At 33.7% G+C, this 26,396-nt stretch overlaps 5 protein-coding genes across 6 annotated transcripts; 2 read left to right on the top strand and 3 right to left on the bottom strand.

Moving 5' to 3' along the window:
- The first annotated feature begins 1,495 nt into the window (after positions 1-1,495).
- MRL1 (Pentatricopeptide repeat (PPR) superfamily protein) lies at positions 1,496-10,707 on the top strand. 2 transcript variants are annotated; one of them, XM_012981677.2, is made up of 20 exons: positions 1,496-1,908; positions 2,215-2,947; positions 3,055-3,301; positions 3,597-3,660; positions 3,742-3,886; positions 4,007-4,122; positions 4,448-4,576; positions 4,693-4,866; positions 4,968-5,132; positions 5,350-5,490; positions 5,995-6,094; positions 6,348-6,456; positions 6,560-6,651; positions 7,265-7,355; positions 7,782-8,013; positions 8,127-8,219; positions 8,692-8,740; positions 9,096-9,189; positions 9,841-10,076; positions 10,207-10,707. In XM_012981677.2, the coding sequence occupies exons 1-19, from the start codon at positions 1,606-1,608 to the stop codon at positions 10,070-10,072; spliced, it is 3,309 nt and encodes a 1,102-aa protein (XP_012837131.1). In that variant the 5' UTR covers positions 1,496-1,605; the 3' UTR covers positions 10,073-10,076; positions 10,207-10,707. The 2 variants fall into 2 exon arrangements, with proteins under 2 accessions (XP_012837131.1, XP_088678389.1); XM_088822263.1 differs by having other exon boundaries at positions 1,510-1,908; positions 9,841-10,090; positions 10,207-10,417.
- LOC105957719 (auxin-responsive protein SAUR21) lies at positions 10,638-11,179 on the bottom strand. Its single transcript, XM_012981679.2, has one exon. It carries the CDS (start codon positions 11,079-11,081, stop codon positions 10,782-10,784), a length of 300 nt encoding a protein of 99 aa, XP_012837133.1. The 5' UTR covers positions 11,082-11,179; the 3' UTR covers positions 10,638-10,781.
- Positions 11,180-15,315: 4,136 nt separating this feature from the next.
- On the bottom strand, positions 15,316-15,917 carry LOC105957718 (auxin-induced protein 15A). Its single transcript, XM_012981678.2, has one exon. It carries the CDS (start codon positions 15,788-15,790, stop codon positions 15,482-15,484), a length of 309 nt encoding a protein of 102 aa, XP_012837132.1. The 5' UTR covers positions 15,791-15,917; the 3' UTR covers positions 15,316-15,481.
- Positions 15,918-18,362: 2,445 nt separating this feature from the next.
- On the bottom strand, positions 18,363-19,026 carry LOC148772059 (auxin-induced protein 15A-like). Its single transcript, XM_088822250.1, has one exon. The coding sequence runs from the start codon at positions 18,882-18,884 to the stop codon at positions 18,588-18,590; it is 297 nt and encodes a 98-aa protein (XP_088678376.1). The 5' UTR covers positions 18,885-19,026; the 3' UTR covers positions 18,363-18,587.
- Positions 19,027-21,612: 2,586 nt separating this feature from the next.
- LOC105957720 (pescadillo homolog) lies at positions 21,613-26,379 on the top strand. Its single transcript, XM_012981680.2, has 13 exons — positions 21,613-21,708; positions 21,796-21,881; positions 22,336-22,584; positions 22,694-22,831; positions 22,968-23,052; positions 23,146-23,253; positions 23,570-23,663; positions 23,748-23,995; positions 24,344-24,451; positions 24,876-24,997; positions 25,301-25,511; positions 25,600-25,803; positions 26,038-26,379. Exons 1-13 carry the CDS (start codon positions 21,685-21,687, stop codon positions 26,119-26,121), a joined length of 1,761 nt encoding a protein of 586 aa, XP_012837134.1. The 5' UTR covers positions 21,613-21,684; the 3' UTR covers positions 26,122-26,379.
- The last annotated feature ends 17 nt before the right edge of the window (positions 26,380-26,396 follow it).

Below are 26,396 nucleotides of genomic sequence, written 5' to 3'. Positions count from 1 at the left end.
ACTTTTCGAAGGTCTCCCTCAGTCAATCTTCACTAATTGACAAAATGATTTCTTTTACTCAAGAAATCTATTAGCTGCTGCTAATATCACCACTTCTAATTTAAAGAAGTATTCCAATCATAATTCACCTCCTCGAATCTTCTAATCTTCCCGCCGAGTTTGCCAAACGTGCTCTCCTTTGCCGAGTGTCGCCTCGTCCATGTCAGATTTGGCCTTGGCTGCCTCGTCAGTGTCACAAATGGGCTGATTCATCTTGCCCTCCCCTCGCAACAGCTGTTGAAAAATGAGAAGATCGCCTCATGATCACCTCGATTTCTTCATCGGCCATGGTCATATTAATTGAAAACAAAGACTCGATCACCAAGGCTGCCGCCTTTGCCTTTGGCGCAACCATTATGTTAATGGCATTCTTATGCCTTGGATAATGAAATCCAATCCAAATCTTGTTGAGAGCCTCCGCTGCTGCTTCTACTACTTTCGTAGCCTCCGCCGCTGCAAGATCCGCTGCGCTTGGTGCAATGCGTAGAGGCTCCGTCAGGACCAGTCACATTTGCCGCCTTAGCACGTCCATCGTCATTGCCGTGCGCCAACGTCAACTCCGCCATTTTTCCTTCGACGAGTCTGCGGAAACCCCATATTTGATCGCTGATAAGGTCACATCATAAACATCTTAATGACGTTGTTGCCGATTCAACACTAAATCTCGTCAAAATCCTACATCGTTGGATCATCTACTAAATCACAAAATCTCTATTTGAGACTCTCTCTCCTCTTCTTTCTTTATCTCTCTCGACCTTCAAAGACTGAGATCTCTTTGAACAGGGCTTAAGTTTTCAATGGTCGAAGTATGAAAAGCTTCTGCCATTCTCATGAATACTCACTCACGAAGATTTTGTTTTTTTTTTTTTGTTTTTTTTTTTTTTAATAAACTCAATTCTCATACCCTAGAGAATATATACGATAAAAATCTTAAACAATAAATAAAAGAGTTGGATCACAGGTCAGGATCCAAGCTCTGATACCATGTTGGAAAAACCGATAAACGGTGTTTTTTGTTTAACATAATAAGAATGTTACAACTTAAATAGAAAACTAATTAACAAACTTATCCTAATTTTAGGGAACACTAATCCACTACTAACAACTAACTAAGTATCCTACAATCACGGGATACTATTTTGACTAATTATTTTACTAAACTAATATTAATCATTTAATTAACTAAACGACATAAATCTAATATTTTAACAGATATTAGTAAAATTGAAACAACATTTAACATTGTAGAATATTAAAATAGCTGTACTTTGTACTTTCAAAATTTAGGCATTTAAATGTTAAGCTAGTTCCAATTAGGAAATAAAAAGGAATTAAGAAGGAAATAATTATATGAAGAGCCAGCGTTCCCGATTCTCTCTCGTTAGTTGTTTCCTATTCTGTATTATTTTCCCTAAAATCGGGTTTACATCAATTAACAACTTCTTCTATTTATTCCGAACCATGCAAACTTTAACTTCATAATTACTCCGCGAGTTTATAAACGCTTTCTCCTCCACTTCCACTCTATCCTCAACACACACCAGACACACACACACGGGGGAATCAATGGAGTGTAGAGTGAAACCCCAGACACTTTCGCTACTAACACGAACTCCGATTTTCCCTCTCTCTCCGTGCGCCGTCGGAATCCTCCGCAGTGAATTCCTCGGCAGCGGCCACAATCTCAGGCTGCAGCGGCGGAGATGCAAAAAATCGCGGCATAAACACCAGTCTGATAATTGCAAGTTTCTCTTCAAAGCCTCGCTCGAATCGCAGCCGATTTTTGTAATCGCCGCCGCAGTTGCCACCGTTTCTGCCATGACTGTCGTTTATTTTTCTTATTCGAGAAAACTATTTAATATCGCACAGGTAATCACTATCCTGCTACTCCTGTCAATTTTTTTTTTGGGTAGAATTCACAGTGAAATTACGTTTTAGAGATGGTATAGAAACTATTGAGGTACATTTGTGTGTTTGATTATTTTTGGGAAAGAAGTCCTCGTTTCCAATCATCGAAGAAATTCAGTGACTAATTATGTTTATATTGTGAAATATTGACATTGTTACATGATTGTATTGATCTATTGATATAACACATGAAAATATATGTAGTTTGTTGTATCTGCTATTGCATGTATGTAGTCTCAGTAAATATTGTTTATTCTCAAATTTTAGATGTCAGGAGAGCTAACTCTTGCATTATCCGAACAAATAAGAAGTATGACGAGCTGGATTCTAACATCACATATTGTTGATAAGAAAAAATCTACTGACGGGAGCAAAAATTTAACGACAGAAACTAGAGAAAATATTCAAGCAGATAAAAATTCAAGTGCTGAGATCAAGATTGGGGAAACTGCTGTGACTCCTGGAGGAGCACTCATCGTAGAGGCAACTCGATTTCAGTCTAATAACGTTGCTTCAAGTGGTCATGACAGTCTAACCTTCCAGACATCTGAAACTTTGGAGATATCATCTGCGCCTTCTTTGTTCTCCAACATCGGTGCCCAACCATTTTCCAGGGAAGCTTGTGAAGTGCACCGAAACGCACATGTACACACCAATTCAGTTGATTCTGAGTTGTCCACTTCAGTAATGCAAGTAAATTTAGGTGCTGCACTTTCTTCAGCAAATCACGTACAGGAAGAATCAGATAAACTTAGTAGACTAAAGTTTGAATATCTCGAAGAGGATGTTATAAACAACTTGGACCTCATTTTCCGAGACTCTGTTCGTAGAGAGCTGTACACAATTAACGAGGCATCTTTGGAAAAGTTGGATAACGTGGAACCATTGTCATCTTGTGCTACCCTTTCGAAGAAAATCAACCATATATCCCACTTGAACAAGTCTTTGGCAAAAGGATCAAATCTTACTGCACGCAATGTGATATTACCTACGGACACAGGTTATGATATAGACATATCATTATTTTTTTTTGGGTAATTGCAGGATATCTGATATGTTCTATTTATGCTTATATCTGATACCCTTTTTCTCCTCCAATTTTTACAGAGAAGTTTGAAGATGAAAAACTTCTTGGATATCGCAGTGGAGTCTTTCTTTCCCAGCAGCAGGACTCAAGAAATAGGAAAGACTCGAGAAATAGGAAAGAGTTAAAAAAGAAGGACACAAACATTTCTCATCAAAATGAATCGAAAAACTTATCCCCATCTTCTGATCCCGAGGACAAGCATAACAATAACAAGCAAAATCGTTCATGGCAATTACGTGTATATGACCAACTTTTGCGGGAAGGCAGGTAGGTCTTCCAATGTACAAATGTTCGGTTTCAAATTATTGTCTTCATATGTTCAATTTATCGGTTTCAAATTTTGTTCTTACCTGACATAAGTATCTATATAAGACAAAACTGTTTGTTATATGCCTCAAAACTGTACATGACATTGTTAATTAAGGCATCCTGTGACTATGGTAAATAGAACTATTATGAGATATCTCTAGCTGAGACCTGTGACTACTGTTATAATGCATGTCTGTGAAAAATATTTTCATACTTTGGTATCAAAATTCTCTATTGTTATAATTGATTATAGGCTAAACGACTGCATAGAATTGCTTGAAGATTTGGAACAGAACAGTTTGTTGGATATGGATAAGGTGAGTTTGCAGTTTGTTAAGTTTCTACAATTATGATGCTCATGAAACGTGTTATTCATTTGTTGAATGTCATGGCTTCAGGTTTATCATGCCAGGTTTTTTGATGTATGCAAGTCTCAGAAAGCTGTTAAGGAGGCATCCCGCTTCATTAGACTTATCTCAAATCCGACCCTGAGTACATTTAATATGTTTATGTCTGTTTGCGCTAGCTCCCAAGATTCAGAAGGTGCCCCCCCCCCCCCCCCCCCCCCCCCCCCTCTCTCTCTCAAACTGAAGGGTCCTATATATATACCTCAGTATATTATTGTAGTACTTGAGATACTTCCCCCTCTTGTCTTGGATGTAGGTGCATTTCAAGTTCTAAAACATGTTCAGGAGGTTGGACTGAAAGCCGACTGCAAACTTTACACTACTTTGATTTCAACTTGTGCTAAAAGTGGTAAAGTGGATACGATGTTCAAGGTATGGAAATCCATTTTGAAAGGATATTCTATCCGGCTTTAGGTGCCCATTTTAATTGATTGATGAGGTCATGGCATGTGTATTCTCATTTTTTAAAGTAAAATGGTTTTTTATGTTGATAAAAATATTCCTAATATCTATGTGGAGTACACTTTTATTCCTGGTTGGGCTTTATCTAGTGTTGACTGAGATAATATTCCTTAGTAATATTTAAAGCAAAAGAAATGAACTGTGTAAAGCATTAACGTCTCTGATAATTCAGTATTGTGCACTTTGTACTATTGTCTCCAAATTCAGGTTCCTCATCCGATTTATAAAAATTTAGGTTTTCCATGAAATGGTAAATGCTGGAGTTGAACCAAATCTCCACACATATGGTGCACTCATTGATGGTTGTGCTAAAGCTGGTCAAGTTGCTAAGGCTTTTGGTGCCTATGGAATACTCAGATCAAAGGTTATTACACACTTTGGATTTGATCTTCTCTCTTCCATGTCATAATCTAGCAATCCACTTCTTTACTGTAATTCAAATATTATTGTGTCTAACCTGAAATTGCTTGTATATAGTAGAATGTGAAGCCAGACCGAGTAGTATTCAATGCACTTATCACTGCATGCGGTCAATCAGGTGCAGTGGATCGTGCATTTGATGTATTAGCTGAAATGAGGGCAGAGATACAACCCATAGAACCTGATCACATCACTATTGGTGCTCTGATGAAGGCTTGTGCTAGAGCTGATGAGGTCAGTTTTATCTAGGTCCTGCCTGAAACCATTTATCTACTTAATTATTTGATCCTCGTCTATCTGATTAGAATCCTATGTGGGATATTGAACTGTATTAGGTTGATCGGGCGAGAGAGGTCTACAATATGATTCATGAGTTTGGCATCCGCGGCACTGCGGAGCTTTACACTATTGCCGTGAACAGCTGTAGTCACCATGGGGATTGGGAGTTTGCTTGCAGTGTCTATGATGACATGATAAAAAAAGGTGTCGCTCCTGATGAGGTACCTCGGTCTGAATTCTATGTTATTTTTTGCTTGTGAGAAGCTCCTTTTAACTAGTGATTATTGCATTTAGATCAATTGTTTCAGAATCATGCTAAAATATCTAGGTACCTCTCATAATTCTCTGCTTTCCCTTATACATTTTCTTCATATTGCATTATCAGCTCAACGTGGTAAGTTAATACAATGCTGCGTCTCACTTTTTTCATTTATACAGATGTTTATAAGCGCATTGATAGATGTCGCGGGGCATGCTGGAAAAGTGGATGCTGCATTTGAAATCCTACAAGAAGCTAGGGCTAAAGGAATGCGCATTGGAATCATATCGTACAGCTCCTTGATGGGAGCCTGTAGCAATGTAAGGGCAACTCATCGTGCCTAGAAATTCAGTTACAAAGTTCTTTTGGAATACTATTGTGTTTAATCAAATATTTTTACATAATCACCCATATATGATAAGTTGGACAAATTGGGTGGGTACAAACTTGAGGTTTCTAATGAATGTATTTCTGCACTTGGTCACAACAAATCAGTTCACAGTAGTTCTATTCTTGAAATACTCCTTAGTCTGGTCAGTAAATAAACATTGATTACTATATCTTATTGTTTTTCCCTATTTTCTCTGGAAAGGTGAACATCATTGTTTTAGTATAGACATTAGACAATAGCCAATACTAGCTAAATATCTTGGATTACAAGAGAATATGATTCAATGCATCGCCATGGCTTTTTTATATTAAAAAATGATAGTTAACCTATTGATATTTAAATCACTGCTTTACCTTGTTTTGACAAGTTAACACAAGTTCTCTGCTCCATTCTAGCAACTCCAACGTAGATGGTATCTGCCAAACATTTTCAGGCTAGCGATTGGAAGAAGGCACTGGAGCTGTATGAGGTCACTAAGAGAATGAAGCTGAAGCCGACAGTCTCAATGATGAATGCCTTGATAACTGCTTTGTGTAAGTTATTCAACACAACCCTTAACACATCACCCTCACGTGCAAAGCAAGTTCAGCTTCACTGAATTTTCTGAAGTTATACTGATAGTACTCAACGTTGTAATATCTAACACAATGTAATTTTTATTCGGGGTAAAAAGGTCATGAAGATAACATAGACTTCTCATGTGGTTCATAGATAAACTAGTTAGATAAAGATTAGTGTAGGAAGAGAATGACTGTGCCAAAAGTTTGATTTAGCGTTGCCCTGCAGGTGATGCGGATCAACTGCAAAAGGCCATGGAAAGTTTATCTGAAATGAAGAGCGTCGGTTTATGCCCAAATACCATAACTTACTCCATTCTTTTAGTGGCTTGTGAAAAGTATTTTACCTTTCTTTATACAATACTAGTATGATTTTTAACTTTGCTTTTCCACATAGAATGGTTGACATTCTATTAAAATACTTTTTTCATCTCTTACCAGAAAGGATGATCTAGAAGCTGGCCTCATGCTTATTTCTCAAGCAAAAAAGGACAAAGTCACTCCTAACCTTGTAATGTGCCGGTGCCTCATAGGTGAGATTTAGGTATTCCATTATCTTTATTTTCTGAGAATTTTATCATGCATAAGGAAATTGGATATGTTAGTCGTATGATTAGCACTGCTAGGCTATTGTGATGCATCTCTATTCTTTTTATGCTTAACGAACTCTTGAGAACATTAATGATAGTTGCCATGTTTCAGTTATAGTATCGAATTGTAGTTTTACATCTCCCTGAATGGTTGATTGTCTCAATTAACTTAATCATGGTGTTGTATTTTTGCTGTCATCTCTGATCTCCTGCTGCTGTTAGTCAAAAACAGATAAAGGGCAAAAGATTGTTTATGTTAGGTACAGTAACACAAATAGAATAATCTCTCTGTTACAGTGCTCATGCAAGATATTCTCATAATTGCATTATTTGGTTATTGAATCACTCTCTTAAGAGTCATGTCGTCTTTGTGTTGCATTACTGTGACGAATTACCATAACATATTGCTTTATTCTAGGTATAACCCGTGCCTATTAATAAGAATAAGTACGAAAAGTATTATGCGTGTAATGAATCTGGATTTCTGTTGGTATATTGTGTTAGTTTTTGTTTTTTTTGACTTCATCAAGTTACTTATCAAGTTTGTCAAATCAAGGTATGTGCTTACGGAGATTCCAAGCAGCTTGTACAGTGGGCGAGCCTGTACTATCTTTCAGCTCGGGTCAAGTTCAGCTTAACAGTAAATGGTACACATTCTTACCATTTTGTAATAATTCCTTTTGTTACTTATTATTTCTAGATGAAATACATCTATCTCTTAAGGTCATTATTCTCGTTCTTCTGTGTACAATAGTGCTCTTACTCTGAAGTGAAACCTTCAGCTGTTTGCATACATTTAAATGGTTGAAAAAACTGTGACATCTTAAAGATTCTGCAAAACCTATTTCTTCTATTTGAACGAGTTTTGTTTCTCTAAAAGTATTCATTTTCATGTGTGATGTTTGTTTTTCTCGTTGATTTTCTGTCTCTAGTATATGCTATTTCTCATTTTCTCTAAGGATAATTTGAAATAGAAAATTAACCTCATTCTCAAACTAATATTGATCAACCTTTTAAAGGAGAAAACTGTAAAAAAGGAATATATGGCTTATGAGATAGCTATATCTCCACAGGACATCCTTGGCGTTGATGGTTTACAGGGAAACAATCATGGCCGGTGTGACACCTACTATGGATGAACTTTCGCAAGTTCTGGGATGCCTAAAGCTCCCTCATGACGCATCTATAAAAAATAGGCTCATTGAGAATCTTGGAGTGAACACTATTGCATCAAAAGGTGCAAGCCTTTATTCCTTGATTGATGGATTTGGGGAATATGATCCCCGCGCTTTTTCTTTAGTTGAGGTCCGTAAACAAATTCCACAAATTCTTTTATCCTATTTAACTTTTTATTGTTTATAACTTGCATCTCATGAAAATTATATGAGGAAGCTTAAAAATATTCTTTGTATCTTTAGGAGGCTGCTTCTCTTGGAACTATACCAGTTGTTTCTTTGAAAGAAAGCCCGATTGTTGTTGATGTGAGAGATTTTCAATTCCATACAGCTGAGGTGAGATCATTTTAAATAACAAGCATGTTTTGTTTCAACTATCGTAGAGGCATTATTCTTTACTTGTCTACTTTAAATTCCACCCTTTCTTAATTGACGCGCTATCATTTTATTACATACTGGTAAATGTAAATCCTTTCTGATGGCTTCATTCCAAGTGAATCTTGGTCACCTCTTCCTTTATGGTTCACATTAACAAACAAATTATTAGTTGTATATGGAGCGGAATGAGAATTTTTTCATTTTTGTTATAAGAGAATTGCGTCGTATATACGCATCATCGTCTGTTATAGGTATTTGTGACTCAGCCAGGTTGTTGGTTGAAACTTGTAAATATACCACACAGTATTACTTCCTCCGTATTTCGGCCCTCACCCATACCTGCATACACACTTTAAGCTAGTATTAACCGAGTGCCATTTTATGCTGTCATTTATACGTGTAACTAAATTGAGCTGCAAATATTGGTCAGGTGTACCTATTGACGGTTCTGAAAGGTCTCAAGCATCGCTTGGCTGCTGGTACAAGCTTAAACTTCTTTTGATTACTTAGTGTCTCTGAATGAACTTTTCGTTTTTAGTGGCTGCTAGTAATAGCTCGTAAAAATATTGGGCATGCACTGCAAATGGTTATCAAATCGGCAAAACTTGAACTATATGAAAACCAAGATGACATTCTGGAAGACTAGAGAAACTGTTTGAAAATGGGACTAGAATTATCTGATTGCAGTGTTTTGGTTCAAAATGGGTAAAAACAAGAAAATTTGTTCTTAGGCACATATGGATGTATAGTATGAATTCATTAGGTGCATATATTGAATTTTCTTGTTGCTCTCTCTATCCCTCTATTTAACATATTCTTACTGAACTTGGACAGGTGTAAAGTTGCCTAATGTACTTGTTCTGCTGCCCGTCGAACCGACACAGATTCAGACTTCTGCAGGGGAGAAAATGATTAATTTTGCGGACAGGTGAGAGCATCTTCTTTTATCTGATTGGGCCAATTATACGAGATTGTACAGTTTTACTTAAATTGGGGAGGGATGTGTAGTGGTTCTGGCAGCGAATGACACTTGAACCCTTGGTTTCTATGTGCGGATTCACAGAGCCTTCATGAGTGGATTTTCTGAATATGAACTTTGTGTTGAACCAAGGAAATCTTTACGTGGCATCTTAGATAGGCTACAAACGTGACAATTTATGCAAATTTACTCTATTCAAGAACATAAGCAATTGGAGTGAATTGTAGTTCCAGAAAGCAACGGAATATATGGTGAACAAGGTTGAACTATTTCAAGGTGGTAAAATAATATAGATTCAAAATGAGTATTGAACTTCTAGTAAGAATTTGAGGTTACTGACATGTAAATCCATTCATGGTACTAATTTGCGGGTGACATACTCATTTTAGCAACGGATAAATTGTTATGCATTAGTTTAGAATTTAATGTCAAAAAAGAATTATCCTCGGAAGTTTTTTGTTGCACTTGGAAAGATGTTATACATATTTTCATTTGACTTTTAGCACTTCAATTGTTGATTATTCAATACGAGTGACTTGTTTTCTCTATCTTTAATAAGGTTGAAAAGAAAAGCTGAAAATATTCGTATTTGCTCAACAGGAGAAGCCAAGCATTGGCAGCTCTACTGAGGAGACTCGGACTATCTTATCAAGGAAATGAATCATTCGGAAAGATGAAACTAAATGGTCTTACCATAAGAATGTGGTTACAGCCGGAGCTTGGTACTCCTTTCGGTGGAAAGAAAATAGATCGGGGCCCACCCCTTAGACGTCTAGGCTCAGACCTAAGCCGTCAACGGCAAAAAATCAGAACTGGCCATTTGTCGTTTTAATGAGGTTGAGATATATTGGTGTATTGCAAGGAATACATTTACTTAATAATTTATAATTTACAATAACTTTGTATGCCTAACACTACATGATCCTGCCATAAGTTGATATTAACGGCTTATTGTCTTCTATGCAGAAATATGGCGAAATTTTCTTTAGTATTTTCAAGGAAGAAGCGCGGAAATATGTTGCGGGGAGTATTTTGTACATGAGCTGGAAACCCTTGAGAGGGTTTGAGCTATTCAGAGTTGAAGCACACAGTTCTTAAGGATTTTTATTTATTTTTAATTTTATTTTTTTGGAGTTCTATGAGTTCAAATTGGAAGGGTATATATTGTCAGTGAAAATAAGGATGGCATCTCTGCGAGTACGGTTGGTCGTGTTGTAATGTATGCAGTATTGAACAAATACAGTGCCATTTTGACTGTGCGATTCTTTTCTATAATGAATGTGGCAGTCAATAATTATGGGAACTCTCCAGAAGACTTGCTGGTTTCTGGATAGTTGTATCCATTTTTGTATATTGACCAGCATCTGGTGTAGGTTTTTGAATTTTGAGAGTTGATATAAGGGATTTGGTATCGAACTTTGTATAACTAGCAAAATAATCTAGTTTATATATTTATCTAATTTTACATACTTTTTTGCATGGGTCTACACCTCAGAAAACTAATAATCAAAACTGTTGGAGTGCTGATTAATTTTCTTGGATCATGACAGCTGCATTCTTGAAGTGAGTTCGAGAAAGGTATTTTCACTGCACGGAATTGTTAGACCTCCCATTGGATGACTGAAGCCAAATTCTTCCTCTGCTCGTCTCAACAAATCTTGAAACGAAGGGTGATTCAGGTACGATAAGGGAACCACATACCTTTTCCTCTGAACTCTCTCTCCTACGTAAACTGCCAGGTGGCCCTTAGGCACATCTGATTGATTTTTGTTGAGAAAGGATTGTAGCTTGTAGAATTGCTTGGCATTCGAAATCAACGATGGTAAGCGAATAATAGCCATATCTTGTTTTGAGGGTTTGATTTGTTTACTCTGGATTTAGCTCTAGTTGTTGTTGCACTGTGAATTCTTGAAGATTGAGGATGCCTATTTATATACAAATATTTACTTATTAATTTATGCACAATATTTATATATATTATAATTGCTAGAGCTGGAATTTGGGGGCTCTGATACTTTTTAAGAGGGGGTCTACATTACCAAGGAGGTGCACATGGCTTCTGTCACGAAATTCCCAAAAAAAGAAAAAAGAAAAAAATAAAGTTTCTTATCCATAGATCATCTTCACATGGTTTAGGAATCCCACTTGCACCTTTCAAGTTTATATCATGAATCTAAATATGCTTTTATTACAGGTTCCGGATAAAAAGGGGCAACATATAACCCGGAGTTGCTTAACCGTTTACATGGTATGTTCTAAATATTTGTGTAATGATTTGAATTTAATTATATAAATCTTTTTGATGGGTCCAAGTATTTTTAATCCACCTACCAGCATAATATGCCCCCACCTTTTGTTGCAACTGTTATAGAGGATAGATTTCCTTCATTTTGAAAAGCAGTTATATGACTCATTGGCCTTGCCCACCGTATTTCATTTCTGGTATGTCTTATTCTTAATAAAATATTTTAATCGTAAGTTTTGATAATAAATTGATTTACTATCTATTATTTGTGGACAATTTAGGGTCCATATAGTAATTGTAGGGCCGGAGTTGGCTCTTACCCTCCTTACAAGAATGGTACATCTGCATGCATTATTCAGGTCAGGGTTCGTTTAACTTAATATTACTATCCCGAACTTGTGAGGATTTAATTTCGTTTTAGTGCGTCACCATTGCCCATGGTTTTAATTTGTCTTGATCATGTCACGACTTGATTATATATAAAAAAATCAGTAAATTAACAGACGGGCTTTTAACATGATATAATCGTAAGTTTAAGCTAGCAATGACAGAATTTTAGTTTTATTTTTAAGAAGTGGTGGATTATATGAATCTGTGAGCTGACAAGTTGGATGAAAATATAATTCTTTTCGTAATATCTACATACCGCATGTGGCATATTTATTAGCCAATGTATATATGGATATAACAATTGGTTTAAGACTTGAGAGCGGAGTCGTATATTTATCGTAAACATACGCGATTTGTATGGGCTGTTCTCATAATAGAAAACTAAATAAATATTAGTATAATGTGGATGGATGGGTTTGGTTTAAATTTAAGAAGATGAGGCAGCTGCACGATATGATATCACCCTTGTCTCTTAATCCTCCTTTTTTTTTTTGTTTATTTAAAGTGAGTTTTTGGTGTCGATCACGCATAATATGTATCTATAATATATATCTTTCTGGCAACTGCATTTCGATTTTAATATCACTAACTTTGCAGCTAGAAAAAATAAGTCAGAAATAAACACGGTCGTAATAAAATTTGAAGTTTAAAAATAGCCTTGAAGTTATTCTATGAATTAACTACCTATTTCACTAGAAGTGTGTGTTTGATCCTCTTCCCTTTTTTTTTCTTTTTTTTTTCTTTTTTTTTTTGGGTAAATTACAATCACCCCCATATATGGTCAAATTACGAAAACCCCCCTCCCGTTTTGGTAATTACAACCACCCCTCAACTATAAATCTTTTTACACGTCCACCCTTGCGATTTCAATTTAGTGGAATCTTCTAGATTATACAGAATACTCTCAATTTTGGACCCGTTTTATCCCATTCGAGCTCCACATTTTGAAGCTAGATGATCATAAGGACGTGTTTTTTGGCCTGTTGTATATCAGATTCTGGTGCATCAGAAACTGTATTTTTGCACAAAACGAGTACAAACTAGAGAACGTTCCACGGAATCTAGATGATTATGTTGAATTTGACACTTAAGAATGGAGATGTCAGAAGTTTATAGTTGATGGGTATAAGTAATTTTTCAAATATTGAAGGGTTTTTTCATAATTCGACCATACCTCAGGGGTGGTTGTAATTTACCCTTTTTTTCGTTTTTTTACCTTTTGTGCTTCAAGCATATTCTTTGATCCTTGCGTTATTGTGTTCTTGAGTTCTTGAGTTGAGGCAATCATCTTCCCCAATTGTCAATCAAAAAAATCAAATAAACGCCCACTGTTTTCCTCATCTGTCATACACAAATTGATGATATAATAAAAAAATAAATGAAAAAAATCTGTTATACATATATATATATATATATATATTAATATTTATTAATTATTATTTGAAATAATAAAAATATCCATTTGTAGCTAGTGAAGTGACAAGACCTATTTTCTCTAACTAACCCAGCATTTAAATGTCCTTGACCATACCTTACAGCGCACCCACACACACAACACACAGTGTGGATGTCTGCATGTCCTTTAGAAGTACAAGTTGTAATATTTTATGACTAACCAATAATAAGGCACAATTATTTATGTATACTCTCTCTAGCTAGCCTAGATACACCACTTGATTCTCATTAAAAAAAAAAAAAAAAAAAGGGTAAATTGCACTTAACCCCCTTGTGGTTTGGACATTTTGCACATAACCCCCTTATGGTATGAATTTAGGCACATAACCCCCTTGTGGTTTTGACATTTTGCACATGACCTCCTTATGGTATGAAATTAGGCACATAACCCCCTTGTGGTTTTGAAATTTTGCACATGACCCCCTTATGGTATGAAATTAGCACATAACCCCCTTGAATAGAAAACTAAAAAAGACAAAAATACCCCTATCAAGTCAAAAGTTCTTGTTTTAATTTAAAACTAATTATTCTATAAAATGAAATGCTTAATGTATTTTTTTGTAAAATGAGAAATATAATATATTATTGTGTTTTTTTCTATTTTACCGCACATATATTTTTTCTAATTTAATTTTCATTTCAACTTCAGAGAAATGTTTTTTTTAGATTTTTCCAAAAGAATAAAAAAAATAAAGACTTTGTTTCTTAAAAAAATTAAAATTCGATAACAGCTATAATATAATATATTATATAGAAAATAGTAATATAATAATAATAAATAATGATAATGTTAAATATTTTCAAATTGATTTTTAAAATCGAATAAATTGTCAATCGTACAATAACTAGCATTGTATACCATTTGTGCTGTAAAATTAAAAAAACACAATAATATATTATATTTCTCATTTTACAAAAAATACATTAAACTTTTCATTTTATAGAATAATTATTTTAAAATTAAAACAAGAATTTTTGACTTGATAGGGGTAATTTAGTCTTTTCCAGTTTTCTATTCAAGGGGGTTATGTGCTAATTTCATACCATAAGGGGGTTATGTGCAAAATTTCAAAACCACAAGGGGGTTATGTGCCTAATTTTATACCATAAGGGGGTCATGTGCAAAATGTCCAAACCACAAGGGGGTTATGTGCCAAAATTCATACCATAAGAGGGTCATGTGCAAAATGTCCAAACCACAAGGGGGTTAAGTGCTATTTACCCAAAAAAAAATAGATACACCACTTGCTTATGAACTGCTATTGTATTTGTATGTATGGTCGGTCTTATTATAATACTAATTCTGGCTCAACAATTGGGTCTTTCTTTCTCTAGATCTTTTGTACTGCCATGTCACATGCACGCATATTGCCAATGTATTATATTGTTTCCTACTTTTGAAAATAATGTCTTAATCGAAAAGAAAAAAAAATGTGGAGGAAAAAAAGGTGGATATTACAAATTTGACATTGATGAGTAGTGTTCAATTTCATGCTAGATCAGTTTTTCTTAATTTTAAAATAAATAAATAATTATTTGCTGTCCTTGAGGAGTGTTGTTGGTTATGAGTTATGACGAAAGAGATTTAAATACTACGTGATTTGTGCCTGACACCAAAATTATTTATTAATATATCTCTGACATAATCAATGATGAGTTCTTGAATATTATGTGTTACGGCCTTAGATCTAGAGTAACTTTTTGAACCATGTTTCACTTGATTTTTTGTTACATGCTTGATTTATGAAGCTTAAATTTAGTCGATTTTTGTCTTAATTTGTTGGATAAAAACTCATGAATTTTCGAGGAATTTACTGCCGTGTTCCGAAAACACAAAGGAAAAAAAATTTAATGGTTCGTTACGCTGAAATGCGCTTGATCTCAGTTCCTAATTGATCTAAGAAAAGTATGTTCATTTCTGTGATGGCAAAAGAAACTGTCATGTTCATATACATTTGCTATAGAAAAGGACTTAAAAGAGAAAAAAAGAAAGAAAAAAAATTAAATTAGGCAGAACACAAATTTGGTTGCCTCAATCACTATTAATTACTACAGCAAATTTTGAGAGAAAAAGCTTCAAACTAAATCTATCAGATAACAGCATATATTTATATATATACATACATACATACATATGTATATATATATAAATCAAGAAGAAGAATTTAGTATAGTGATAAGGCTTAAGAAGTAATCCTCGGTGCATGGGATTGTGAGGCCTCCCATTGGATGTTCGTATCCGAATTCCTCTTCTGCCCAATGCAACAACTCTTGGAACAATGGTTGATTCAAGTAAGACAGCGGTACAACGAACCGCCTGTGACTTTCGCCTACGTAAACTGCAAAATGCCCTTTCGGTACGTCACAGCATGTCGTTGTAGAAAAGCTCCCGTTCTTGGAGGAAATCGTCCGACGCAGTTTCTTCTTTGCATGAGCTATCCCTGTTAGCTTGATTCCCATTTTTAGTAATAAAACAAAAATTATAGGTAACGATTTCGAAAGTCGAGAATAAAGTATGATTTATTCTTGAGTGATCTCACAAGAATATATGGTTTGAAATTTGAATTGATCTCATTCGTTGAGCAGGAAGAAGTTATATATATATGTGTATATATATGTAATGTATGTAAGTATATATTATTAGGCTTTAATCTGTAAATTAAGATGTAGAATATTAGGAAAGTTGGTAGACATATCAGATGAAGTAACAGGCAAAGGATCACATGGTTTTGACTAATCTGTAGCATGACATATTGGCCTACCACTTCAGGGAACCAATTACAACAAGAAATAAATAAACCATAAATAAATAACAAAAACAAAAACAAAGAAAAAATAGCTTGACAAATTAATATTTATTTTTTTCTAATGTTTTACATGCTGTTCTGCACAAACAACCACTCAATTAAACTTTCAAAAATTTTGGTTTAGTTATTGATGATCAAAGAAGATAGTACCTTTTTATTTAATTTTTTTTTTTTAATTTTTTTTCAGTAGAGAAGCATTGAATTTAGACTTACGCGCTTTTCGCTAGTGTAGCAAGTAGCGAATATTGTCCAAGAAAATTAGAGGCCCTTGCAATAATGATTCAGTGTCGTCCCCAACGAATTATGTGATCTAAAGTAATGCCTCTCTTTTTTCATGTGCATAATTTCTTCGTTAGATGCTGTATTGGTCGTTTAAACTTTCTAATCACGTAGTTGAGAATTCACATCGACGGAGCAAAATTTTCAAACACCCAAGTAATAATTAGGACAACTAACTAGCTAAAGGAACTAGTTAATGGAATACTTGTTTAATTTTAAGACATCTTATCCAGTAATGGAAATATTAGTTAAGAATTGATTCATCGGCCATTTTTGTTTTTTCGTGTTTCCTTCGAGTTAAGCAGCACCACTTGATCAGTTAAGAAATATTAATATTAGGGCAAATGGTGTATGGAAAAAAAATTCAATTAAAGTTAGATACATGTCGGATCAATCACCTTTTTTTTTATATATGAATAGATTAAATTAGCCACATAAAATGACATTTAATTAATTTCTGTTTGGAAGGATAAGGCTAAGTATATATATATATATGACAAGTACTCTTTAGCATGTCACAAACATTGTGAAGACAAATTGTGTATATCAATTAATTAGCCCATAATATTGACTCAATAAAAATCCCCTTTATATATATATTTTCATTAATATGTTCTTTCAGTTCATACTTGGTGTTCTTGAACACATGCATTAAATATACATATACATCTATATATCTATATATTGACTTTTGAAGTCAACCCTTTTCTGGGTGGTGGCTACATATTCTAATTCAGAAAATATATATTTAATTTTCTGAATCTCGATCAGGTAAGGCTACTGATTTTACATAGATATGAGCAAACCCTAGATTTACTTTTGTTATGTATGAATTAATTAAGGTAGGACCGATCTTTTATAAAGGTTAATTAACGGATAATTTATCGACTATTATCGAACATTCAGATGTTGTTTTAGGCGGTTTTCGGTCCCTATTATATGCCGATGAAATAATTAATAAGCTTTTAAATCAGTCCTTATCACCATAATTCATTTGAAGGGGCAAATTTTGCTGTTTGTTGTGCTAAGTGGTAGGGTTAGTATTGCACTTCAACATATATCTATATCTATGTATTATATATACATACACATATGCATGCAATATAATTTCTTGATAATTATTAGAAAATGGAAAGCAAAAGCATGTGAGGTATCATGTGCCATTGTCCTTTGAAGAACTATTTCTGAAATGGGTGCTCCACCACCAGTTTAAAAACATTTGCAGAAGACAGAAATTTGGCCTATATTGAAATAAGTGTGTGTATCTATATCTATTTTTATGTATGTATGTACACACACATGAACAATTCAAACCAAACCACTCTAAATTGTCTTTCATAAATAACTATATATGCAAGTCCTCAGGGGTTAATCACAAATTTTACCAATTACGTTACCCTAAAAAAATTACCCTCTTGAAAGTACGGGCACGTTTGGCTAAACTTATTTTAAATAGCTGATAAGCTCGTACGTCATGATAAGCTGTTTTAAGTGATGATAAGTTGTTACGTCTTATTTTTACAATTAATTTTTTAAAGTGTTTGGATAATGAGCTTATATGCTATTTTTACTCTTATTTTGCTCTCCAACAACAACTTTTTTTTTTAAGATATTTTTTTTTTAAATTACCAAACAATTTGAAAGAGCTTATAAGTTCTTAAGCATCTTATAAGCTCTTCATAAAAACTTATAAGTTTAGCCAAACACCTCCTAAATCAAACGAGGCACCATCTTTTTTCTTTTTTTTTTTTTTTTTTTTTTTTTTTTTTTTTGCTGCAATTTAGATGTGTAAAAATGAATTCCTTTGATCTGCTTCTGTAAGGTGCAGTAAAAAAAAAAAAAAAAAAAAAAAGGACAAATTCATTGACCATGTCTGTCAAGAAACATTTGATATAATTAAATTGTCATAGAGAAATTAAATAGCATATATGAACTTGACCAAATTAATGGTAAGAATATATTGTAATAATAATTCATGGGACAAGAGTAGTTTACAGTTTACAAACAAGAATAATCTACAACGAAAGAATTACGAATCTAGTCTCGATTACAAAATCGACGACACTACTAATCTAGCTAGTAAACTCAGTTTTTCCAAGTTCTTGAAATAAATAAATAAATAAAATAAAATAAAAAAATCTATTTCTACAATGTATATATGAAATTGTTCTTCATTCTGAACTAAGTTGAGAAGTGAGGCTTAGAAAGTAATCTTCATTGCATGGAATTGTAAGGCCTCCCATTGGATGATTGTATCCAAACTCTTCTTCAGCCAAATGCAGCAAATCTTGGAACATCGGATTGTTAAGGTAACATATCGGGATCACAAATCTTCGGTGCATTGGACCAACATACACCGGAAAGTGCCCTTTTGGGACATCGTTGTAAACCGAAAAAACATTTGCTAATTTTCTCGGGGAAATAGTTCTCCTGAGTCTTTCTTTGGTTTGAGCTAACAAAAACCCCATTTTTTTTTCTTTTTTGGAATAGCAGAACTAATTGGTAAGAACTTGAGGGAGTTGAACTGTAGAGTGTTTTTTGTGAGGTGATGAGGGAATATGAGTGTGTGTTTATGTATATATAGGGGCAAACCAAATGAAGCCTGGATGAAAGGTAAGAAAATGTAGCAAGACATATGATCAAGTTATATATAATTAAGGGTGAGCATTCTGAACGGACCGTCCGTTAATATTGAAATCTCGGGCTCCACTCATTAGCTGACACGTGTATGTATTTACTGAGAATTGAATTGTTATGCTTCCAATTACTCATCTTATAATAGGAATAATTAACTACTATAATTAATGCTTAATAGGGGGCCACGTAATTTTGCCACTAACAAATTATATTTATTATTTTCTCCTTTTTTCGTATCCTTTTCTTTATTCTTTTTTTTATTTAGAAATTAGAATAAATCTTAACTTAGTATAAACTTTTTCGAAAACAAATATTTAGTACATCTTGATATTTTTTATTGATCGTATAATATTGTATCCTACAAATGTTCAGGGTGAAATTATTTAAATTACACAAAACATTAATTAGTATAATGTAAATGATTTTTTATGTTACTCGTGACTACTTACAACTTATATATATATATATATATATATATATATATATATATATATATATATATATATATATATATATATATATATAAAGTTAATATTATTTATTCTATTTAATAGACCTTTTTTCTTAATACAAATTATTTCACACTATATAGATATAATTCATAATATATTTTCTTCATTAAATTTATTAGAGTTTTTCATTTAATATAAATTTTCATAAAAAGAGCATGTAATTTATAGTAATAAAAAATAAAAGGATTTATGAATTAATTATGAATAAAAAAATATGTAATATCATCTAACCATTAAATAGTAAATTAATTATGAACACCGGAATTTTATGTTTTTAAAATATGTTCAATAAAAGGGAGAGAATTGTTATTAATTTTATCCACATGTCATCTTCTGAGTGGCATCCTTTAATATAATATAAACGGATCATCCGTTTTTAATGTTTTCTCTATAATTAATTATTGGGAAAGAATCATCACATGGAATTTCTTGACTAAAAACTATGGGAATTGATAATAAATAAATAAAATAAATAAATAAATAAAAACATTTATGGCCTACCATAGTAAAGAAGCAACAATGAGAAATGCAAGTTGGAAGTATATATGCATTGTCCTAATATTGAAAATCATGTTGTGGACAACAAAATCTCAATCAAATTAATTAATAATTAAAGATGCTTTTTTCTTGATTATTATGATGAGAGATAGATAGAGAAGGGACATGAGCCTTCAATTTCTATATATTTCACTTTTTCAGATTCATTGAATTAAGATTTTTCGGTTTTTATTTATTATTATTATTATTATTATTATTATTATTATTATTATTATTATTATTATTATTATTATTATTATTATTATTATTATTATTATTATTATTATTATTATTATTAATTTTTATTTTTATTTTCTTGTAATGTGCTAGTGAACAAATGAAAACTTGGTGGGGATTTTGATACGATATATACAAATTAAAGTGTCAACTATATTTTAATTTTCCAATTGGTTTTGTAAATTGACTACACATGCATCCATCCACCTTAATTTTTTTTTTTTTAAATTTCATATTGTATATGTCATTGTTCTAGCAGTATCTAATATAATTCCATTCATGCATGCAATGTAAATAATTAATTAATTGTGTGATTGATGTTTTATTTCAAGGTACTTAATTTCTTATAATTTATTTTAATTATTATAACTGATCAGGAAACTGTGCATCGTCAAAGGTGTGTATCGTAGTGAATGAAAGAAGAAGGTGAAGGGAAATCGCCATTCTTATTATTGGGTGTGAAAGATGTCGCGTTTCTTGAACGCGCGCGACCCTTTGGTGCAGAAATTGCGAGACATTCAATCTTACGAGTGAACGAAGTAGATACAAACTTCTGATCAGGAATTGAGCACGCAGTATATATTGAAATTAGGGAGTGATAAGATTAGATACAATGTGCAAAGGCGATAGAAATGTATAGAAATTTTGATGAAAGAAATGTATATAAATTCTGGTCTTCGTCCTTTCGGTTCCGGGCTTATATATATGTAATATTTACATATAATTGAGAAGTTCCGCGTAATATTTACATTTATATAAGCTCGGAACTTCTCAATTATCCCCTCCTATTTTCTTTTCTCCTTTTTTTTTTGGCCCCCACGCGTGTAAAACGACATCGTTTTATTGTCTTCATCCCCTTATGCAATAGAAATCTTTTTTTTTCTCCTTTTTTTCTCACCTGCTGCGAGCAAAAACAAAATTAAAAGCCATTTTTGGTTCAAATCAATAATTTTCATCCCATAATCTACATTTTTTTAGAACTTTACAAAAAACCGAAATAAAATTATTTAAATCTAATTAGAAGGGATTCGGTCGTGCATTATCAGATAAACAAACTATATATTTGAAATCGAAAATATGGTAATTATTTTCATACAAGTAAATTGAAATTAAAAAATTGGGAATAATTTGTTGGATGCGGGCTTTTAAATCATGAGCCAGGCCCAAATTAGAATGCGATCCGCCCCGATTAAGTTATTGGGCCAAAGATCCGCCCACCCAATTAGGGTTGTTGCGCTCGAATTGCAGCCCAAATAATTTAAAATCTCAATAAAACTCACCTATCCCTCATTTTCTCTCTCTCTTCTCTCTTGCCCTTCACCACCACTCGTACGTCGCCGACGCCATGCCGAAGCATTACAGGCCCGCCGTAAGTTCCGATTTCGCCGCCGCAGCTTCTCAATCGCTAACCTAATACTGTTAACTCTTGTTTCTTAACTTGTTTTTTTTTTTCCAGGGAAAGAAAAAGGAAGGAAATGCGGCGAAATATGTCACCCGAACTCAGGCTGTAAAATACCTCCAAATCAGCCTTCCAGTTTTCAGGTTTGGTTTAATTTATTTCTGAATATTTTGACAATTTGTTTTGTAACTTGTGTCATAATCAGTTCCCAGCCATTGAAATCGGTGGTGATATACTAGTTCAAGGTTTATTTAAGTTTAAATGCTACAATCCAGTAAAAAAAAGTGTGCATCCTGAAATATCTGTAATTTTTTTTATTAACATGGATTAATTTGTTGCGGTGATATTTGTATAGGATTTTTAGCATGTTTTTTTTAGCTTATAAAGGTGTTTTTATTTGTAATTTCCTTTAATCTGTATTTAAACATTTTACAGAGTTTGGGTTCTCCTTAGTTTTTTCTATTGTCAAGGATAATTATGCATCCACCTTCGATTTTGTTTAAAACAAATTACTTGTTATGTCATTGGTCTAGCGATGAAATTGTGTGATGTTTTGTATCAATGCGAGTAATTTCTTACGAGATTTTCACAACTCAGGAAACTATGTATCCTGAAAGGTGTGTTTCCTCGGGTACCGAAGAAGAAGGTGAAGGGAAATCACCATTCTTATTATCATATGAAAGATATCATGTTCCTCAAACACGAGCCCTTGCTGGAGAAATTGAGAGACATACGAACTTATGATAAGAAGATAAAGAAGGCCGTGTCAAAGAAGAATAGGGACCTCGCCGAACGTTTGTTGACACGAAAGCCCTCTTACACACTTGACATGCTTGTTAGAGAGAGGTGGAGTTCAGCTTTCTTATTACTTTTGTGCTTTTTCTTTTTTGTGCTTGGTTTTTCTATGGTGTTGGTTAGTGTTGTTCATTTACTGTTACTCTTGCTCGGCTTTTAGGTATCCGAAATTCATTGATGCACTGAGGGATCTTGATGACTGTCTTAGTATGGTACATCTTTTTGCTGCATTGCCTGCTGTGGATAGGGCTGTAGATGGAGAAAAGATACCTGTAGAACGTGTCCATAATTGCAGGAGGTAACTGCTTCTTTCATCGTTATTCATTTCTTTTTAACTTAATTTTTTTCTGTTTTCCATATGTAAATTTTCATGTATGTAAAACGATTGTGTTGATCTTGTTTCTGTGTATGTTTTGATTCAATGACGGTTCTAGGTTGAGTCATGAGTGGCTGGCTTACATTTCTCGAACCCATAAACTGAGGAAGACGTTCATTTCTGTTAAAGGAATATATTACCAAGTATGTATGATATGTAATTCTTAAGTTCCTATGAATGTATCGACTCGCTTCTTTTTGTTGGCTGTGATTGCATCATCCTGTTTATAATTACAGGCAGAGGTTGAGGGGCAAATAGTTACTTGGTTAACTCCACATGCATTGCAACAAGTACTGCCAGAAGTTGATTATAGAGTCTTGCTAACATTTTTGGAATTTTATGAGGTTAGTTCATCTCTTAGACATTTATGGTGTAATTGTTGTTCTTTATTTACCTTTCTATGGCTGAACTTTTTGTGCGTGCAAAAACAAAATGTGTTCAATTAAGCCTGCGGTAGGACTAATTTATCTCTCTTAAAGAAAATGATTGGTTAAGAGCTCATTTGGATTTTAATGATTCCTTTCTCTCTCTCTTGTCGGTCATTTGTACCAAAATTTAGTTGAATAGTCCATGAATTGATTCTTCACCGAATTAGATGATTTTGAAATAATCTATGAATATGTATCTTTATCTTGAACCATTTTAATCTATTGTTTGCAGACTCTTCTTGCATTTGTCAATTACAAACTTTATCGTTCAATAAATGTGAGCTATCCACCCATTCTCGATCCCCGGCTTGAAGCTCTGGCTGCAGGTTTGTTTTATCTTTTGTTATCTAGGTTCCAATCTATTCTTTTGTTGCTTAATAGATTCTGATATTGATGTTGGAATTATGCAGATCTTTACGCGTTGTCAAGATACTTCGATGCCAATGGTAAGTCTAAGCAAATTGAAAACCAGCAGGAGGGAACAAACCTTGATGAGTCTGAAGTTAGACTTGCCCAGCTTCATCAACAACTCCCTTCTAATGAACCTGGTGCTTTGATGCACCTGCTTGATGACGGTTCTAATAAAGAGGATGAAGATTTAGAAACACGGGAATGTAAAAGTCTCTTTAAGAACGTGAAATTCTTCTTGAGTCGTGAGGTGAGCCGCCATGACTTACTTGCTATACTATACTATTACATTTATTTTTATTTCATATATGATGTTTGCAACAACTATATGCATTAGGAAGTACTATGGGATTCACTATGAAATCATCATGGTTTGATATAACCATACTAAAATGGCGTTCCTTACATTGTTGCATTTGGTAGTGGTTTTTATACTCAATGATTTAAAATTTCCGTCATAGAAAATCTTTTATTTTGTTTTTTTCATTGAGAATTTGTTGCTTCCAATATGCACATTCTATCTCCTCTTTGTACATAATATTTCTTGATTCTGTAATTAATATGCTTTCTCTCTCATTTCCAAATGTTTCTTTTTCAGGTTCCGAGAGAGTCGTTGCTCTTTGTTATCCCTGCTTTTGGCGGCACAGTTTCTTGGGAAGGCGAAGGAGCACCGTTTGATGAGTCTGACGACAGCATCACCCATCAGGTCTGTAATTCCACATGCTTTTATGAATACGTTTGTATGTGATGACTCCATAATATTGTTAATTAATTTCTGTTGGTCAGACTTATGATTCTTTAATTATGACAAATTTCTTAACAAGGTAAATTTTACTCTGAAATTAAATATAAATTTTATTTATAGTTTTACCAACCTTTTCATCTTACAAGGTATTATATGAGTCGATATATATTGGCATTTCTTAGTGTTACCTACTGGTTGGATCTGCCTGTATATCTTGCATAATTATTTTTTCCCTATAGTATTAATGTAGATAAATTCAAATCAACTGTAGGTGTTTGGGTTTAGGAATTAATCGTGTTGGTTGCTCAGCAGAATTACTTAAATTATCGAAACACTATTAAAACTTGCAGAAATTTGTTTGAGGTTTAATTCTGTTTTTGTGCAGGTCGTTGATAGGCCAATACAAGGGCGCAGATTCCTTTCCAGGGAATATGTTCAGCCACAGTGGGTGTATGACTGTGTAAATGCACGCATCTTATTGCCCACTGATAAATATATGGTGGGATGGTAAGTTCCGGAACAATTTCATCTAGCATCTTTTTTTCAATTCCCTTCCACCTTTTTAAATTGCTAGCCTGCAAGATATGAATTGTGACCTGTACGTAGCTCATTTTTATTTTGATGTGACTGAATTTCTGAGTTTTTTTATATATATAATACTTATATAGAATGAGGATCTTAGTCATGTTTACAATTATTTGGGCTGGCTCTTTGTTCTTTAAGCTATTACATTTTCCTTAAAAGGTCTGCTTCATTTATTACAGCGACAAATTTTTGACATTTCTACATTTGAATTTCGTATTTTGACAGTATTCCTCCACCGCACTTGTCTCCATTCGTTGATAATGAAGCAGAAGGCCATGTCCCCGATTATGCAGAAGCCGTAGAACGAATTAAGGCTGCAGGAAGAAAAGAAGTCCTACCATTGCCTGGCACTGGAATAGAAGATTTAGATGACCCTCAGGGTTTACTTGTTAGTGACCGCCAAGAAGCTATTGAAGCTGCTAAGAGAAAACAACAGGTAATATATTATTTTAAGATTTATTTCATTACTAAATCTCGTCGATGGTGATTTCTTGGCTATAAAATACTATTTTTTTTTTTTGAAGATTTCAATGCTGGAGAAACAGTACCTTGATGAGCTTAAACTAGAGCTCAAAGGTGCCCCGTTATCTGATGTTCCTAAAGAAATTGAGGTTAAGGATGCTGTAGGAGACGCCATATCTGATGTACAGCAAATTGCGGATGATGTATCTAATATGTCGAAGGTTGTAATGCCCCGCAAGAAGCGAAAGCTTCTAGAAGCTATGGAGGTGAGGATGTTAATCATTTTTTTTTCTTTATATACGGATTTTTTTCGGTAAAAATATCATTAGTCTTCTTCTTCGTGATAAGCTGTGAAGAAAAAAAATCCTTTCTGCATCTCGTTTATTTATATTGTATCATTTTGTTTTGCTGTTCAAATGTAGGAAAGCAAACTACCTTCTTGAAATATAGTAAGATCATATTTATGTTGTTGCTTACATGTGTTACTGCTTCTTATTCAGATGAGCAAGGAGAGGAAACGGTCAAGCGTAAATCGTCTTAAGGAAAGGAAGAAGAACATTGATGAAGCCAAGAACCTTGCATGAATATTCTCGTAATTGAGAGTTTTGTACGATGAATTTTAAATTATAAAATGTGTTTATCTTGCGTAGATTTTTCTTGATTACTTGTATCTTAGATGAACCCTGGAATTTTGCTTTAGTACTACATTTTTTACAATTTATTTGTTTGTTCTGAATTCGAGATATCAAAAGGAAAACAATCTTGTGAGATGAATGTAGTTCACATGTAATCAAACTGACAGATGTATTCACTACTGTTATTGTCTAGTTGGCCAGAAACAACTAACTGTGAGTACTCA

Source organism: Erythranthe guttata, chromosome 2 (assembly GCF_056151865.1).
Source record: "Erythranthe guttata isolate IM_541 chromosome 2, IM_541, whole genome shotgun sequence".
Classification (NCBI taxonomy): Eukaryota; Viridiplantae; Streptophyta; class Magnoliopsida; order Lamiales; family Phrymaceae; genus Erythranthe; species Erythranthe guttata.
Note: the sequence above shows the minus strand (reverse complement) of the source record. Positions and strands in the feature narration are given on the sequence as shown.

Excerpts from the sequence above, each read along its gene's own strand:
- MRL1 (XM_012981677.2), top strand. The coding sequence starts at position 1,606 with ATGGAGTGTAGAGTGAAACCCCAGACACTTTCGCTACTAACACGAACT. Across the intron at positions 4,577-4,692 it reads ATGGAATACTCAGATCAAAG|AATGTGAAGCCAGACCGAGT; the intron begins GTTATTACACAC and ends TGTATATAGTAG. Across the intron at positions 9,190-9,840 it reads ATGATTAATTTTGCGGACAG|GAGAAGCCAAGCATTGGCAG; the intron begins GTGAGAGCATCT and ends TTTGCTCAACAG.
- LOC105957720 (XM_012981680.2), top strand. The coding sequence starts at position 21,685 with ATGCCGAAGCATTACAGGCCCGCC. Across the intron at positions 24,998-25,300 it reads GATAAATATATGGTGGGATG|TATTCCTCCACCGCACTTGT; the intron begins GTAAGTTCCGGA and ends GTATTTTGACAG. Across the intron at positions 25,512-25,599 it reads CTGCTAAGAGAAAACAACAG|ATTTCAATGCTGGAGAAACA; the intron begins GTAATATATTAT and ends TTTTTTTTGAAG.
- LOC105957719 (XM_012981679.2), bottom strand. The coding sequence starts at position 11,081 with ATGGCTATTATTCGCTTACCATCGTTGATTTCGAATGCCAAGCAATTC.
- LOC148772059 (XM_088822250.1), bottom strand. The coding sequence starts at position 18,884 with ATGGGGTTTTTGTTAGCTCAAACCAAAGAAAGACTCAGGAGAACTATT.
- LOC105957718 (XM_012981678.2), bottom strand. The coding sequence starts at position 15,790 with ATGGGAATCAAGCTAACAGGGATAGCTCATGCAAAGAAGAAACTGCGT.